The sequence below is a fragment of the Dermacentor albipictus genome, chromosome 7, assembly GCF_038994185.2.
Source record: "Dermacentor albipictus isolate Rhodes 1998 colony chromosome 7, USDA_Dalb.pri_finalv2, whole genome shotgun sequence".
NCBI classification, from domain to species: domain Eukaryota; kingdom Metazoa; phylum Arthropoda; class Arachnida; order Ixodida; family Ixodidae; genus Dermacentor; species Dermacentor albipictus.
In genome coordinates this window covers 14847227-14862717 of record NC_091827.1, presented here as the reverse complement: position 1 = coordinate 14862717, position 15491 = coordinate 14847227, and the positions used below count along the sequence as shown (strand labels likewise).

At 42.2% G+C, this 15491-nt stretch overlaps 2 protein-coding genes across 10 annotated transcripts in view; both read left to right on the top strand.

Moving 5' to 3' along the window:
* Positions 1–21: 21 nt before the first annotated feature.
* Positions 22–7274, top strand: LOC135914325 (uncharacterized). 9 transcript variants are annotated; one of them, XM_070521685.1, is made up of 13 exons: positions 22–165; positions 774–889; positions 1437–1603; positions 1817–1906; positions 1974–2072; positions 3015–3140; positions 3208–3306; positions 3645–3770; positions 3838–3936; positions 3992–4096; positions 4891–4965; positions 5379–5606; positions 6437–7274. In XM_070521685.1, exons 2-13 carry the CDS (start codon positions 774–776, stop codon positions 6577–6579), a joined length of 1473 nt encoding a protein of 490 aa, XP_070377786.1. In that variant the 5' UTR covers positions 22–165; the 3' UTR covers positions 6580–7274. The 9 variants fall into 9 exon arrangements, with proteins under 9 accessions (XP_070377786.1, XP_070377784.1, XP_070377785.1 ...); XM_070521683.1 differs by having other exon boundaries at positions 1781–1906; XM_070521684.1 differs by having other exon boundaries at positions 1437–1618.
* A 401-nt stretch (positions 7275–7675) lies between these two features.
* LOC135914366 (U4/U6.U5 tri-snRNP-associated protein 1) overlaps positions 7676–15491 on the top strand; it is a 33392-nt gene continuing 25576 nt past the window's right edge. The window contains exons 1-4 of the mRNA XM_070521681.1: positions 7676–8056; positions 11099–11147; positions 11232–11290; positions 14800–14962. Of these exons, the coding sequence (XP_070377782.1) occupies positions 7798–8056; positions 11099–11147; positions 11232–11290; positions 14800–14962 (530 nt within the window). The 5' untranslated portion in view covers positions 7676–7797. The remainder of the gene's footprint in view (positions 8057–11098; positions 11148–11231; positions 11291–14799; positions 14963–15491) is intronic.

Sequence of the window (15491 nt, the reverse complement as noted above, 5' to 3'; positions counted from 1 at the left end):
AGCCCAGCGTTGGCCCAGCCCACGAACGAGCCCCTCTCAGAGGATTGCCCGTCTGCTACGCTCACATGAGCGTTCGGCTGTTCGGCCTCCCGTTTACCCCCTTTTTTGGTATAGCTCGGGCTCTCAGCGTATGTTTGCGCACCTGTTGCACTTCTACACGGCAAGGTGAGAAATATTGTTTGACAGTCTGCGCTGCATTTCAAGCAATTCATGCTTTAGGCACGCTGGCTGCACCTGTCGCTATGACGCAAGGAAAAACATCGTCGTGTACTGAAGCTCAGTGTGACATGTTTGTGACTCTTTCTATAACCCCCCCCCCCCCCCCAACAATATTGTAGCTTATTTCAGTACTATTTGGGGTTGCAACCGCACCGGCCGCTGTGGCGGAGTTTGGGAAGTTTGGCGTGTAATGAATCTGGATCTTACTGGGGCATGTTTGTGACGCTTTCTCTGAGCCCCCTCTTCCCCCCTCCCCACCCCACGTTATTGTAACTAATTTCATTACTTTTTGGAGTACGCTGGCAGCACCGGCGTTGTGAACGAGAAGCATCTCGGCCGTTGTGACGCAGTTTCGCGTACGTGTATTAATCTTACTGGGACATGTTTGTTACACTTTCTCCGACACCCAGCATTAGTGTAACTTTTTTTTTTGAACTAAAGCTTTTCGTTAAAGCTAATTGCCCTTGTCGCCCGTACACCACTTTCGCACTTGTCGCGTCTTCAAGCGGTTTATATCCTGATGGCATATGCTTGTAATTTACGTTTTTCAACAGATGACCAGCTGTAGCGGTTCGTACGGCAGCTACTGTTGTGTACCGTGGTGCCAAAACAACGGAAGAACGCAAAAGAAGCCTGGAACCTGCTTCTTTCGCATCCCACAGGACAGCAGGTTTGTTGTGTTACATTGTTGTTTCTAGCGGACTGTTTCTCCTGCTTTAATGGGAATACCTATTCATGTGGAGTATTTCCGCGCTATAGTATGACATTTATTAAGCCGGAGCAGTCTTATGAGAGGCATTACCTGTATATATACTCTTAAATCAGTTTGGGAGTTGGAAAATGTAATTAGCATTTCCAGGTGACAGCTAATTGACCATTATCGCAGAGCAATATAATGCAATATTTTTGTGTGGTATAAGCAGCTTGACCATTCACATGCCAGCTACACGTAGGTGCATGTTTTTGTTGGATTTCTTTTTATTGAAAATTCGCACAATTTAAGCTTGTATCACTCGGAGCCAGATGTTACGCAGGTCGCGACAGCTGTTTGGCAGTTTAAGAACTAGCTACTTTTTCTTTTTATTAAGGAAGAACATACTGCTTCCTAAATTCCTGATGCATCATGCATGTATGCACTCATGTTGGGTTGCAATCGAATATTTATTGCTTATTGTTTGACTGATACAATGACCTGCTGTGTTAAAACATGTGTGCAGGTCGACGGCATGGGTGAAGTACTCCCGAAGAGCCGACCTGGCGGAAAAGCCAGTTAGCTTATTGTACACTTCATACAAAATCTGCAGTGACCATTTCACTGCACAAGATTTCATGAATCCAGGGCGCACACGGCTCAGAAAAACGGCTGTACCTACAGTTTACCCAGGTATGCAATGTGACGGTAAGTTTCAGCACCGACTTGATGCTTGGTGCGTCTTTGCTGTAACGTGTGCGTCTCTATCCCTTGATAGAATTGTTAGTAGTACCAGTTTTGTTGTTTGGTAGCATTTATTTTTGCCTGAACCGACGTCAAGTAGACAACATTTTGATTTAACTCTTGCAGATTCTGCTGATGTGTTGTCTGTTGGGGCCTACGCAGATACATCACCTCGGTACATAGTGCCAGAGGACCATCCGGAAGAGGCTATATATATCAGCTCCTTTATGTCTGAAAACCCTGCTGTGCGAGGTGCTTGCAGTGACCAGCGTTTGCTAGCGGCACTCTCACTAAAACGCAAATTTATAAATCTATGCAGGCTATGGCTATCCTGTAAGTGAGGAACAAGCTGGTGAGGACGTCCTAGAGGAAACATCTGAGAATGGCTCCCTCATGATGGAAAGCCATGTTGCCGAAGGTAAGTTGGCATTAACTTTCATTTAACAAAGAATCTTCAGTGACCATTTTACTGCACAAGATTTCATGAATCCGGGGTGCATGCAGCTCACAAAATCGGCTGTACCTACAGTTTACTCAAATATGCAATTCATTCATTCACAAAACTGTATTAGTGTCCTGAAGCCCGGTCTTTTCAGACCGAGGCGGGCCACGTCCACGTCGACACTGTCAGGCGGAGCCTTATGCTGTCATCGTGGACCCTCTGGACAGCCTGTAGTTGATCTTGATATGGAGAGCTTGATATCATCTTGTGCCAGTAAAGGAGATAGTCGCGGGACAGCCCGCCAGCATGTGTCTGATGTCAATGATGCCATCGTATATGTTACATTCTTTACTAATTTCTCTTTCGGGGTGAATTTTATTTATGAAATACGGAATGGGGTACGTCCCGGTTTGCATTAAACGTAGCGTGACTGCCTGAGCCCTATTCAATTTTTCGTGTGGCAGTGGGAATTGCCTACGCCCCAAGTAGTAATATTTAGTGATGTCGTTGTAAATTAGTAGGTGATCTTTATGCTCCCCGGAATGGTAGTGGGCGTCGGTTCGGTTCTGACCGGCACGGCAAACAAGTTCTCGTGCCAGGTCGTTCGTCACCTCGTTAAAGTTGGGCCGAGTCTCGTCCACTTGTCCCATATGTGCAGGAAACCATCCGATTTCAGATTTCAGTTCATATGCAATGTCCATATGTCCCATATTTGCAGGAAACCATCGGATTTCAGATTTCAGTTCATATGCAATGTGACAGGAAGTTTCAGCACTGGCTTGGTGCGACTTTGCTGTAGTGCGTGTGTGTGTGTCTCAGTCCCTTCATAGCATTGTTAGTGGTACCAGTTTTGTGGTATTTATTCCTGCATGAACCAGCATCAAGTGGACACCATTTATATTTATTTAACTATTGCAGATTCTGCTGATGTGTCACCTATAGGGGCCTCCACAGTTACATCACCTCAATACACAGCGCCAGACGACCATCCAAATGAGGCTATATACATCAGCTGCTTTATGCCTGAAGACCCTACTGTGCGAGGTGCTTGCAGTGTCCAGCATTTGCTAGCGGCACTCTCACTAAAACGCAAATTTATAAATCTATGCAGGCTATGGTGATCCTGTAAATGAGGAACAAGCTGGTGAGGACGTCCTAGAGGAAACATCTGAGAACGGCTCCCTCATGATGGAAAGCCATGTTGCCAAAGGTAAGTTGGCATTAATTTTCATTTAACAAAGAATCTGCAGTGACCATTTTACTGCACAAGGTTTCATGAATCCAGGGTGCATGCGGCTCACAAAAACGGCCGTACCTACAGTTTACTCACGTATGCAATGTGACAGGAAGTTTCAGCACTGGTATGGTGCGACTTCATTGTAGTTGTGTGTGTATGTGTGTGCGCGTGCATGTGTGCGTGCGTGTGTGAGAGTGTGTGTGTGTGTCAATCCCTTCATAGCATTGTTAGTGGTACCAGATTTTGTGGTATTTATTCCTGCATGAACCAGCATCAAGTGGACACCATTTATATTTATTTAACTATTGCAGATTCTGCTGATGTGTCACCTGTCGGGGCCTCAACAGTTACATCACCTCAATACACAGTGCCAGACGATCATCCAGAAGAGGCTACATACATCAGCTGCTTTATGTCTGAAGACCCTGCTGTGCGAGGTGCTTGCAGTGTCCAGCGTTTGCTTGCGGCACTCTCACTAAAACGCAAATTTATAAATCCATGCAGGCTATGGCCATCCTGTAAGTGAGGAACAAGGTGGCAAGGATGTCCTAGAGGAAACAGCTGAAAAAGGCTCCCTCATGACGGAAAGCCATGTTGCCAAAGGTAAGTTGGCATTAACTTTCATTTAACAAAGTGGCAATGACAGGCAATTTTGCAGGAAGCCTGCAAGAGATGCCTGGCTGCAACACCCCCATGAGGGAGCTAGGTGCTGCAGGATGCCAAGTGGACATGTCCGGCAGCAATTCTACTGCAGCTGAGCATGGTAACTATCACATCAAGTGTTGCTATTGTTGACAATTACCTTTGAAAGGCAGTATCATTGCGGTAACTGCAAGGCCAAGATGCAATCTTTATGCAGCACTATATCTTACTGGACGTGTCGTTGCAATTTTGGCGCATTCGCAAAGTACAAAATGTTCTTAGGGCAATCCTTCTTGTGGCGTAAAGTTTGTCATATATTTTGCTATGAATGCATCGATATGTTGCGTCATTGTGTGGCTGAGAACACATCTATACCTGTCTGTACCATCTGTAGCTGTCCACGGCAAATGTGCCGAAAGCTTGATAACAGGTACTGCTGCATGTTATTTCCTGCTACTTCTCGTTATATCACAGGCTGACATAATTAATTGATGCATTTCTGCAGAAGCATGAGCTTTGTAAATGCATGGTGCTATTTCTGTTGAACAGCTCCTGTAAACATATGGCCTACAACCTATAAACAATGCAAGCTCTGCTTCACTTGAAGAACACAGTGGTGGTAACTGTTGATGCTTTGAATTTGGCTATGTGTCTTGCTCTGCAAGTTAAGAACTATTCGTCAACATGCTAGCTACCATTGCTTTGTACTGCCGTGCACCTGTATTGGGACTGGGTGAATGAAGTAGTACCGCAAAATTGTGCCAGACATGTTCTCGTTGGCATTGTAGCTCGTGGAATGCATGTGATGTGTAAGCTGTTGCATAAAGTGTTTCCACTGCAGTATGTTACCTGTATGATGTTGTACTTCTCTGCCAGCAGGCTAAAATTATTTTGTACTTCTGCTTGTTTGTGCAGATGCCATGTCCAAGATGTTCGCAAGCACCAGCACCTGTATTCGCACAGCTGCAAGCTCAGAAGGAGACTTTCCTGGTAAGTGGTTGGTTCAGGCAAAGCTTGTGAATAGATCTGTACGTTTTCTTTGAGATAGTGGCTGTTATTTGGCTCATTGTAATAATGAAAAGTTTGGAAAACAGTACAACTTCGTATTCTTTGATTTTCTTACTATATTATTGGGCACCTTCGTGAGCTAGTGCATGTGGCTTTGAGACGAAGAAATTTTCGTCCAGTTCTAATTGGGGTCATGACGGCTCTGCTTACGAATACTATTTGTGAATCATGATGATTATATTTGTTTAAAAATATCTTAATTTTTTGCTTTGCACGTTTTGCAGTCTCATAATGCACTGTCGAGTATGAGGTAATCAGTAAATTAGTGTTGTATCAAGGACTTGTTGTACACTTACCTTTATTAATACATGTACTATATTTTTTGTCGGTTGCAGGTGCTTGCAATGGTGCAGCAAGGAAATTTTCTTCAAAAAAATTTAGGAAGACCTACCGATTCCAGTCCAAGGTGGCAACCTACCGGCGGACCATCACACGGTTATGGAAGCAGCAGCACAAGCTACCGCTGTCAACTTTAAAGACACTAAGCCTTATCCATTCGCGTGTGACAAAGGAGGTTTTTAAACTTCTATGTGCACACATGCAGCTTCAACAGAAGGACAAAGGCAAGCGGTTCCCTGTTCGGGTCAAGACAATTGCTTTGGATTTGAACTTTCATGGACCACGAGCTTACTAGTTTTTGGCACTTCTTGTTTCTATGCCTACACAGCATATGGGGTTTGCTGACTGTAGAATGACACAGGCATGATTATTAAAATTGTAGATTATAACGAGAGGAAAGGGCCTGATTTTTATTATTCATATCATGAGAAGCCAACAAACAGACACCAAGGGCAGCATAGGGTAAATTACATGTACTTATTAATTGAATTAAAAAATGAATTAATGGAAATGCAAATGGATGAAAAACAAATAGCACCAAGTTGGGCATGAACCCATGTCTTCGCATTACGCGTGTGATGCTCATATCAGTTGAACTACCACGGTGCTGTTTTTCCATCCGCTTTCAGGGCTATTTATGTTTATCTACGAGAACTAAGCCTGGGAGTGTTAGCCAGCACCACACCTCGCGCCCTTGACGGCAGATGTCAAACATCCTTTTTTGTCGCAGGCGTCACGTGTATGTGATCTTTGATTGTTTGCTTCTCACAATATGACTAAAATTATTGAGTATTTCAGCGAGCACTCAAGCACGAAATGAGTGCCATCGAGTGCACACCCTCATGTTTGTTAAAAAAAACTTGTCTTATGATGCGAGTCAAGAAGCTTGCGAAAATGTATTGCTGGATACGGTAATGTTAGCCTGTCTTAATTGTGGTTCCCTCTGGAGGTGCAACTGCACATCTGGGGAAGGGTGGCAACATAGTCTTTTCAACATGCTATTCATTTTGAACAAAACAACTGCTTGCAGGTTGAAAACTTCGTTTGTTTATAGTGCAGCTCTCGGGCGCCCATTCCTGCAACGAGTGTCGTCGGCGTAACAGAACGAGCGCAGTAAAAGTTGAAAGAGCGAACGCTGAGTGGGATATGAAAGATGCAAGCCGCGAACAGCGGAGACCAATGACAGCGGGCCCCTGAGTGATGTGCACGTGGGAAACGTGTCATGTGGACCTGCCCAACCGTTGATCTTACGTCATCTGTTGTTCGTGCTTGGTTGGTTTGTTCTCATTCGTGCTTGTTTTATCATGGTTTGCGATTGTTTTGTAACATGATTGTATGTATGGCGCGAATTGTGTAGTACTTTCTGGAAGCCACGTGGTACCAGGGAATCTTGCAGAATGGACGTTGAGGGAGGGGCCGGGGGTGCGGATTTAAGTGCAAAGAGTGCGTAGACCTCTCGAGTTGTTAGTTAATGAGGGACCAGTAGCGGCTCTGAAACGTCAAATCTTTTAAGACAAGAATATTCGTTATTTATGCAGAAAGTGGCACAAATCTACTTGCCTAAATTTATTTTGCTTGAGCATAAACTCTAGTCTGTTTTATTTTTTTGTTTTTAAACTGAAATGTGTGATTCATTCCTACCAGGTCACGTATTGTGTCGATTGCCTAAAGGGGTTATTTGGCAATGTCTTTCAGTTTGCTTGCAGTGCTTAAAATGGGTCGCGAATCTGTTTTGTACATTTATGATGTGAAATAAAGATTACTGTGTTTTCTCTGCAATTTTCTGTATTGCACTCGTCGCCTGATGTTTTATGTATGCGCCAAATGGCGACAGTGTACAGTGTCGGTGCTCTTGTATTTTATAGAGTGAAATAAATATTCAATTGAAAGTTTATCTAGCATCTGTTTTCTGGAATGGCACTGTTGGACAAAGGCTGTGGGACAGCTGCGTTAATTGCTGGCGAAGAGCAGTCGTATATTCTCAGATTCTACAGAATGCAGCTTGCACCCCCCCTAGTGCATAGGGTTAACCATCGCTACTAGATGTTGGGGTTAACAGCAGGAAAAGCCGGTGACTGCAACCGGCGTAACACGTACTAGCTAGCGTTCAAAGCGCGCGCGCCCGAACCCGAAAGAATTCGGCTGCTTGTGTCCGCTCTTGTTGAATGTGTTTCTATATCGTAGTAACATGTAAAAAAAATTCCAAACAACTGGAAACACCGGAAGCATTCGTTGTTTATGGTAGTAACATGTCCCAAGAAAATGTCAACCGATAGGAAACACCGAAAACGCTATGGCTAGTGCATCACGAAAGGCAAAAATGGCTGCCAACGTAGCGACAGCGTTGTTTTGAAGCCCACAGCACCGAGGTGGTCAGCTGCGCGAATTACCCGTGAGAAACAACAAAAAAGAGTGATGGGATCGTCTAAAAAACACAAGGACAAGGATCGTGAGCGGGATAGGGACAAGGAAAAGAGCAAGGACAAGAAGAAGTCTCGTCGTTCGCGCTCCAAATCGAGGGAGCGAGACGGCACCAAGGAAAAACATCGGCACCGCGACCGCAAACGCGCCCGTGCCACTGTTGACGATGAAGGACAGCCGGTCGAAAAGGTCCGCGTCAAAGAGGAACGCGAACTGTCGCCCAGACCTAAGCAAGAACAAAGTGGTTCGGAAAGTGAGTGACAATGTGTACTGACGACTGCTGTACGCTGTCGTGACACACCTAGTGACTAATTTTAACGATAATCTTAAGCTCAGTTGGTGTGAAACCTAGCTACACAAACGCTTTGTCGCACTTCAGCATGAAAACAATTCCATTCTGAGCGATATCTGCGGTAGTTAACTGCGTGAAAAGCTTCGCGTGGTTACACGAATCTTTCATGCCATGGTGTTTTCGATATCTTCTTAATATGATTTTTACAAATAGCGGTTTTTCACAGTGTTCCTAAACACGAGTACAATTACAGCACACGGTTCGGATTAAAAAAAAAAAAAAAACGTGTTTTAGAGTCTAGGTTATGTAGTGTTTCAGGGAGGAACCTTCTCTGTCAGCTTCGATTCTTTGAAACAGTGTCGCGGAGTGGTATCTACGGAGTTGATTTGATTTCGGAATCATTCCACATTTTTAAACGCCCAAAATGGAATGATCGCACCCGTTGGGCATATGGAGTGGGCATGCACGTAGTCGTGAAACCCGAAATATTTATTTTGAGATAACCAAACTCGCAAACTTGCCATATAGACTAATCTAGACTTGTAATTCTACTGTTACTTCGACCATCTACCTATCGGTTACTAGTACCTCAGCCGCGGTAATTACGAACACTATATTATGCACATTCTGCACTTCTGAATGCATGGAACCATTTCTGTATTACAAGAATGAAGTGCCTTCAAAGACAGCAACTTCTAGTTGTTAAGAAATATACTTCACTTTAGCAAGAGCACATTTCACTTACGACAAAAGGATGGAGGCCAAATACTACGTCGCCAGTCATTGCACCTTGCACAAGTTGACAATAATTGAGAACGCACACCACATTTTTTGGCACACTGTTGAGTATCCAGAATGAGGAATGACAGCAAGTCAGAGAGGTGTCTTGGAAAAAATTGGACCCCATTAACATGCCAGTAGACATAAAGAGATCGCCCAGCAAACCTTATCACTGTGTTTCACTTCTATGTTAGTTCTCAAAGCTACAAAATACTGTCGCTCAATGCATGGGGCACACATTGGTGTAAAATTATTTTCTGCTTTGCCTTAAATGATTGAGTTTTGAATGAATCGCAGATTTTTGAAAACAGTAGATGTTTAGAACACAACTCTAAACCTGCTTGTGTCACAGCATGCAATGAAACATGAAACGCCTAACACATGTGCAGCTATAGTGAAGCAAACTTCAGTGGCCACAAGCTGGCAGCTGTAGACTATAGCACATAAAAAATTGGTGCCCATAATGTCTGAAATTAGTGTCGAGTTTGAAGAAAACTGCGTAAACACGATGAGTCTAAATTTAACTTATGAAGGCTTCGATTTTAATTCCCAATTTTTGAAATAATGGTTTCGAAGAAGCCCAGAGAGTGAGCCTTCGCATTGTCTCCTTCCTATTTTCGATGTGAGGAGGGAGGCACTTCGGAAAAGGGATCGCAATTCAGGCTGTTGCTTCAAACTGACCTGCTTCGAAATATATTTATTGCAAGAACTGAATATGTTTTGCAATCAAATCACACATTTGTGACGACTTCTAATTCATCCAGCTAGCATGTTAGTTGACACTATTGGATAAGCGCAACAATGAAGTTTTTGTAATTGCACTTTATGTATTTCTTTGTCTAGTCCTATGACATGTGTAATTGTCTTAAGTGTGCATCTTGTATATGTGTTTTGTGAAATAAGGTTCTTTACATATAGATACTGTATTGACAAGGCATGTGCTCTACCGTGCAATTGTTTGCACATTACTTTTATTTTTTGAGGGCTGGTGATTCCTTTTGCAGCACATAGGCAGAGATTTTTGCAGAAACCCAAATTCAGAAAAGGCTTATTTTCAAGAAGGTATGCAGGTCCAATGTACACATTGGAATCTGTGTGAAGCGATGCTTTCAGGAAGTGGTTAATCAAATGCTATAAATTTGCACAGTTCATTCCTGCATTGTTGGTGTAACGGAAACTGGCACATGCGCATGTGGTCTCACACAGCGCACCGAATCTACGCGATGTGACTAGCACCGATTGCCTTAAAGAGCTAGTTGGTGATGGCACAGTAGACGCATACGTGTTATGGTGGCCTAATGATGAAAGTATTGAGCTGCTCTGTAACGAATTTCAATCTCCCAGACAGAGGTTTGATCCTGCCATTGGGCACATAATTCACTTTTTTTTCCTTCTTCTTCTTCTTCTTCTTTTTTTTTCTTTTTTGATAGCTATGAGCTACATGAGAGGACATCAGCACTTAGCCACTATCAGGAAAGCCTGAAAGGGTTTGGCAACAATGCACTGCAGAGATAACAGGCCACGAACATGTTGCTTGTGTGAAAAATATTGTACATAACATTATTTGTAATGTCATTAAGACTTCAAAAAGACATTTTTAGTTTCGAGGCATGCATTTACTGGAGTTGGAGGAATGGAATGGTTCCCCTCAGCCACTCCAGTAGCGGGAATATTCCAACTCTCACCATCTCGAGGAGTTAAAAGGAGTGGAATTAATGGGGATATCTACTCTTCGGAATGGAATGGGGGGGCCCCCATTCCATAACTCTGCTTTGACCATCTGGATTCGAATCGGGTGGACATGAAGCACGCCAAGTGCTGCCTTTAAATTAACATCTTGTGTCCCTATGAACATCACATTATTACTACAGTAAGCAATCTCCTACAAGCTACATAGCACATTTATGCAAACTATAACCAAACGTTTGAAATCAGATATCTTTGTGTACAATTACACAGCAAAAAGTACATGATATGAAAATGTGGCTTACATACTAGCATTGCTTTGCTAGCAGTCATTTCTGCATTGTCAAAAAGTAGCCTTGTCTATTTAGCCTTCATAAATTGGTTTAGCATGTTTGCGAATCTTGTCAAAGGTGTAGAGCTACAAATTCTTTTTCTAATTCCTTTCTATTGGTCTGAGTGCCTCCTGTGTGGTCAGAGTGAAGGTCTACAATACCTTAGCAGTCAACAAATATGGTAATTTCTCACCTCCTTTTTCAGGTGATACTGGACACCAAGACAAATCTTCTCTTAGCATTGACGAGACCAAGTAAGTTTCTTATTCCGATTTTTAAGCTGCTTTTGGCTAGACTGTGTGGTCGTTCGTTGACTGTACATACCTTTTCCTTTTCAGCAAGCTGCGAGCAAAACTTGGTCTGAAGCCCTTGCAAGTTGATGGAGGAGGAATCCCAGGTGCCATTTTTCTCACTACCACCAACTATCTTTTACTGTGACTATGTCTTTGTACTTGAGGTTCACACAACCCAAATAGGACATGCAGATATTTCATACCTCAACTATAAATGATTAATTTTCTGGCATTTGGATCACGTTCAGTTACATTATCTAGTATTTCGAATTTTTCAATTATTCGTTATATCTTTGGGAGGTATTGGAGCCAGGTATGGGAGCAAAGCACATGTTAACTGGGAGTTATGAGAGATTAATTTTACTGAAGGGCAGCAACACAAGCACAGACACCGGAAGGAATGAAGAGTACAGCACAAATGCTGACTCAACTGAGAGGTCACTCAGTGGCATGAAAGAAGAAAGACTCGGGAACCTATCTGCCCATGCTCAAGTTGAGGCAGCTCCAACCCGTCAATACTGAATACATGTGGGCATGCGTGATTGAGGGCTGACTTAAGCACGTACTATTGCTATTAATAATATGCCAAGCCTCGACTGTAAAGTGAACTTCTTCATTCTGATGTCTGAACGAAACTATCCTGTCTGCAAAATTTGAAGTGCACTTGCAGTTGCAGCAGTGTAACAGAAAGTTAGACAGTGTTCCACCGGTCAGTGGATGTTAATACTTTAATCTCTGGTTGATGCAATGCGATTGATGTGGCATGAAGATTCATGCAAACTCTTGGTTTCGTGAAACAATCGTTTACTGGCTGCTAAAATGACCACTGTTAAGCCAGCTCAGCTGAAGATACTTCTGCTATCCTGTATCCTCAGCACTATTAGAAAGAAAATGCATGCCCTGTTTAAGGAGGTTCTTACAAGTTCAGGTTTGCTCAGTGCTCAAGAGTGAGTGGCCAGTTCCATTGTAGACTTATTATCTTGATTTGTATTAATTACAACCGGCAGTGAAGCCAGAAAAGGTATTGGGGAAATTATTTGTTATGTCTTATTGAAACATAAATAATGATAAGAAAAATGGCAATAACAAAAAATAATAAGTAAATGAGAGAAAAAATGAGGTCTTCGGTTTTTGCAGCTTTGATGGCATGAGGTGGCATGCAATAGTTTATTGGCCAGTTGCCTCTTCCTATGCTCGCATATTATGTGAGGCCTTTGGTTAAAAAGACGTTCCATGTTTGCTGCCATTGCCATTAGAAATGCTGGCTAATGGCAATACAAGGTAATCTTGTACCCATACAGAAAATCACCCCCCCCCCTCCCCCCAAAAGAAAGAAAGAAAGAAAGCAGACAGCAGGATGGCTACTGCAATATCTTAAGTTGTAAAGCATCGCATACATATTGCAGAAGATGCGAGTTTGGCTCTCACCTGCGACAAGTTACCCTTTTATCCACTTTAATTTTCCTTTACCTTATTACTTCTACAATTAAAATTAGGTTAGTTTCCTACGTGCCTTCTCTGGCTTCATTGTCTGTTTTCATCATATGGTTGTAACTAACTAAAAATCGAGTCCCTTGGACCTCCTTATCCTTTCTGTATCGTTAATTATTATTATTTATCATTTTGATTTATTTGCAGTGAGATCTCTTCTCCTTGGTGGAGCTTACCAGATTTGTATCACTATTAAAGTAAGCTGCCTTGAAGAGCTATATTGGGCTGCTTTCCTAAGCAATACTTCAGTAATTTGCAGTCTTGCATTAGTGTGTGGCCAGCCGAAATGTTAAGTGCAGTTGCTTTGTTCATTACTGTCAATGTCGTGATCAAAATTGTGGTGACCTTTGTTTCATTTCATTTATTATCGCCTTGAAGGCCCAAAGTGATTACACAAGGATGGGCAATGTTATGTGTTATACAATTCAATGGCGTTCCATTGATCTCTATTGAATGGCACTATCTGTGTGTAGAGGCACTGGTCACATCTTTTTGCTCATGGGCCATCTCCAGCTTTCTTTTTCAGTTGTAAGAAATACTAAAAAAAAAAAAAATTGTGACTTTTTTAGATATCTAAAAAAATATTTTTTGACCTTTGAGTGTTCCAGATTATTTACTCAAGTATTTCTGCTCACTTTCAAAAGTCACACAACTTGTAGGCTATATTCTTTATATTCTACCATGTTTTATTCAACGTATCATGGAAAGGGAATATTTTCCACAATTTAATTCATGCCTAAGTACACTGGTGCACACATTGCTGATGTTTATATATAACTAGTGTCCAAGGTTTTAAATGTCTTGCACATTGTGCCATCGAGCTCCTCGGTTCCCCTTCTTCTCTCATTGCACATTGTGCCATCATTCTTCTCCATCATGTTTGTCTCATTCACAGTTCAGTGCCAGTTGTCCAAAGTCTCCTTGTTATTAGCAGTTTCTATATATGTTATTTTTAGCCATTATTACTGCCTGTCTCATTATACAATGCACTGAATAAATTACAAGTTTTAAGAGGAAACTTTTGCTGGGGGCTCCTATCTAAGTACATGAGAATGAAGAGATTGTTTTTCTCGGCAACCACTGCACTGATATTGACGACATGTATTGCATTTAAAAGGAAGCGTTAAATATAGTGACTGTAGGAAGCACATTTTCTTGCCCTTCAATTAAAAAAAAATATTGCTAGAAATTACAAAATAAAAACTCTCCTATCATGTTTACAACTGTATAACTCGGCAATGAAAATTGCTATCACAATTCTGTAAGCTGCATCTAATACCACATCTAAAGTGGACAAAATTGATTATTACTTACTGCAATGAAATATGCCACTTAAACTGTGCTAGTAGGACTTCTGCAAAATCCTCGTATACGTTGTAGGAATTTTACATACGTTGTAAATTAATTATGTGAGGTTTGTTCACTTTAGAAGCTCTAATGGCTGCAGCTTACAGAATTGGGATGTGTTTTGGTAGTGAGTTAAAAATTTTTATGAAATTTCACGCTTCCGTTTTTATCGAACCCTGCTAATTTTTAGGAATACTTGTTAAAGATTTCCAGACTAAATTAATATTCTGCTTCCTAGAATCACTATAACTCAACCTTTTCTTTCAAATGCAACAAATATAATTCAAATCGATCTGGAAGTTGTCCCAATTTCTGCATTTCATATTTAATATAAATAGGGAAATGGGATTTGGCCCCAAGCTAGAGCTTTCTCTTAAGAGAAAAAAAATCAGGCCAGATAAAGTGCCTAAGGCGCTGCACTGACTACATGCACATTGGTTTAAACATTGATGATTGGTGGGGTTTAATTTGTTAAACAGTGCAAGGGGTACACACAATGCCACAATGGAGAACGACTGACTGCTTGTGGTCATTCAGAGTTCTTTGACATGGGCCAAAGTTCCTGTTCACGCACGTTTTTGTAATGGTGCCGCCGTCATAGTCACCTCTCATCATGAGTCACTCCTGTGGTCACCAGTCATGGTCTGTTGCACAACCTTTCTCAGTCGTTGGTGCGAGTGCATCCTAATCAAGTAATGCTTTAGGCTTCATGTTTGTCCCACTAAAGAAGGTTGCTTTTGCATGGGGATATCAGTAATGCTCTCCATGTTCGTAGGTCTTGGAGACGTACCACTTGGTGATGCCAATGAGGATGAAGGCGAGAAACGAAAGGAGGTCTTTGTCAAGACCGAGAACATGCAAGAAAAGGTGCAGGCACAGAAGCTGAGGGAGAAGATCACGGCAAACCGAGAGAAGCGAAAAATTGCTGAGAAGTACAGGTGAGTGTAATTATCAGCCACCGGGCTCTCAAAGTTAAAGGGACTGACAGCTGGCGAGAATGTGTTGTGAGACGTTGATGGAAATGAAATGACCATAATTTATAGCGATGGGGGGGGGGGATCCAGAATGCTGTTTACGATTTAAGTAGGCATTATAATTTTAAACTGGCAAAGAAAGTCTCGAAAACCAGTAAGTGGCAAGCTCTAGCAGTGAAATCTTTGTACTTTGGTTGTATAGTCTATGAGATTTGTGCACGTATGTCGGCTTTTATTAACTACAACATAATTACTGCTTAAAATTGCAGTTGCAATATTATTGGACACTTGCACTTTATTCTACACTTCGGAAATCAAAAGCCCACGCAAGGCTACGGCAACAAGCTGAACTACGTATCACATGTAAAAGCGTCATATCATTTTCGATCTGATTGGTTGGACAGGAAACCATGAAAGCACGTAGCTATTATCACAGAAATACTGTAACACTTTGTGTCATGTCTGGGATCCAGGGGCTGGGCGACGTAGACGT

What these genes read in the sequence shown, in the direction of transcription:
- LOC135914325 (XM_070521682.1), top strand. Translation starts at nt 774, where the DNA reads ATGACCAGCTGTAGCGGTTCGTACGGCAGCTACTGTTGTGTACCGTGG. An exon ending in CGCATCCCACAGGACAGCAG is followed by an intron (nt 890 to 1,436) that starts GTTTGTTGTGTT and finishes ACATGTGTGCAG; the next exon opens with GTCGACGGCATGGGTGAAGT. An exon ending in TGAAGACCCTACTGTGCGAG is followed by an intron (nt 3,141 to 3,207) that starts GTGCTTGCAGTG and finishes AAATCTATGCAG; the next exon opens with GCTATGGTGATCCTGTAAAT.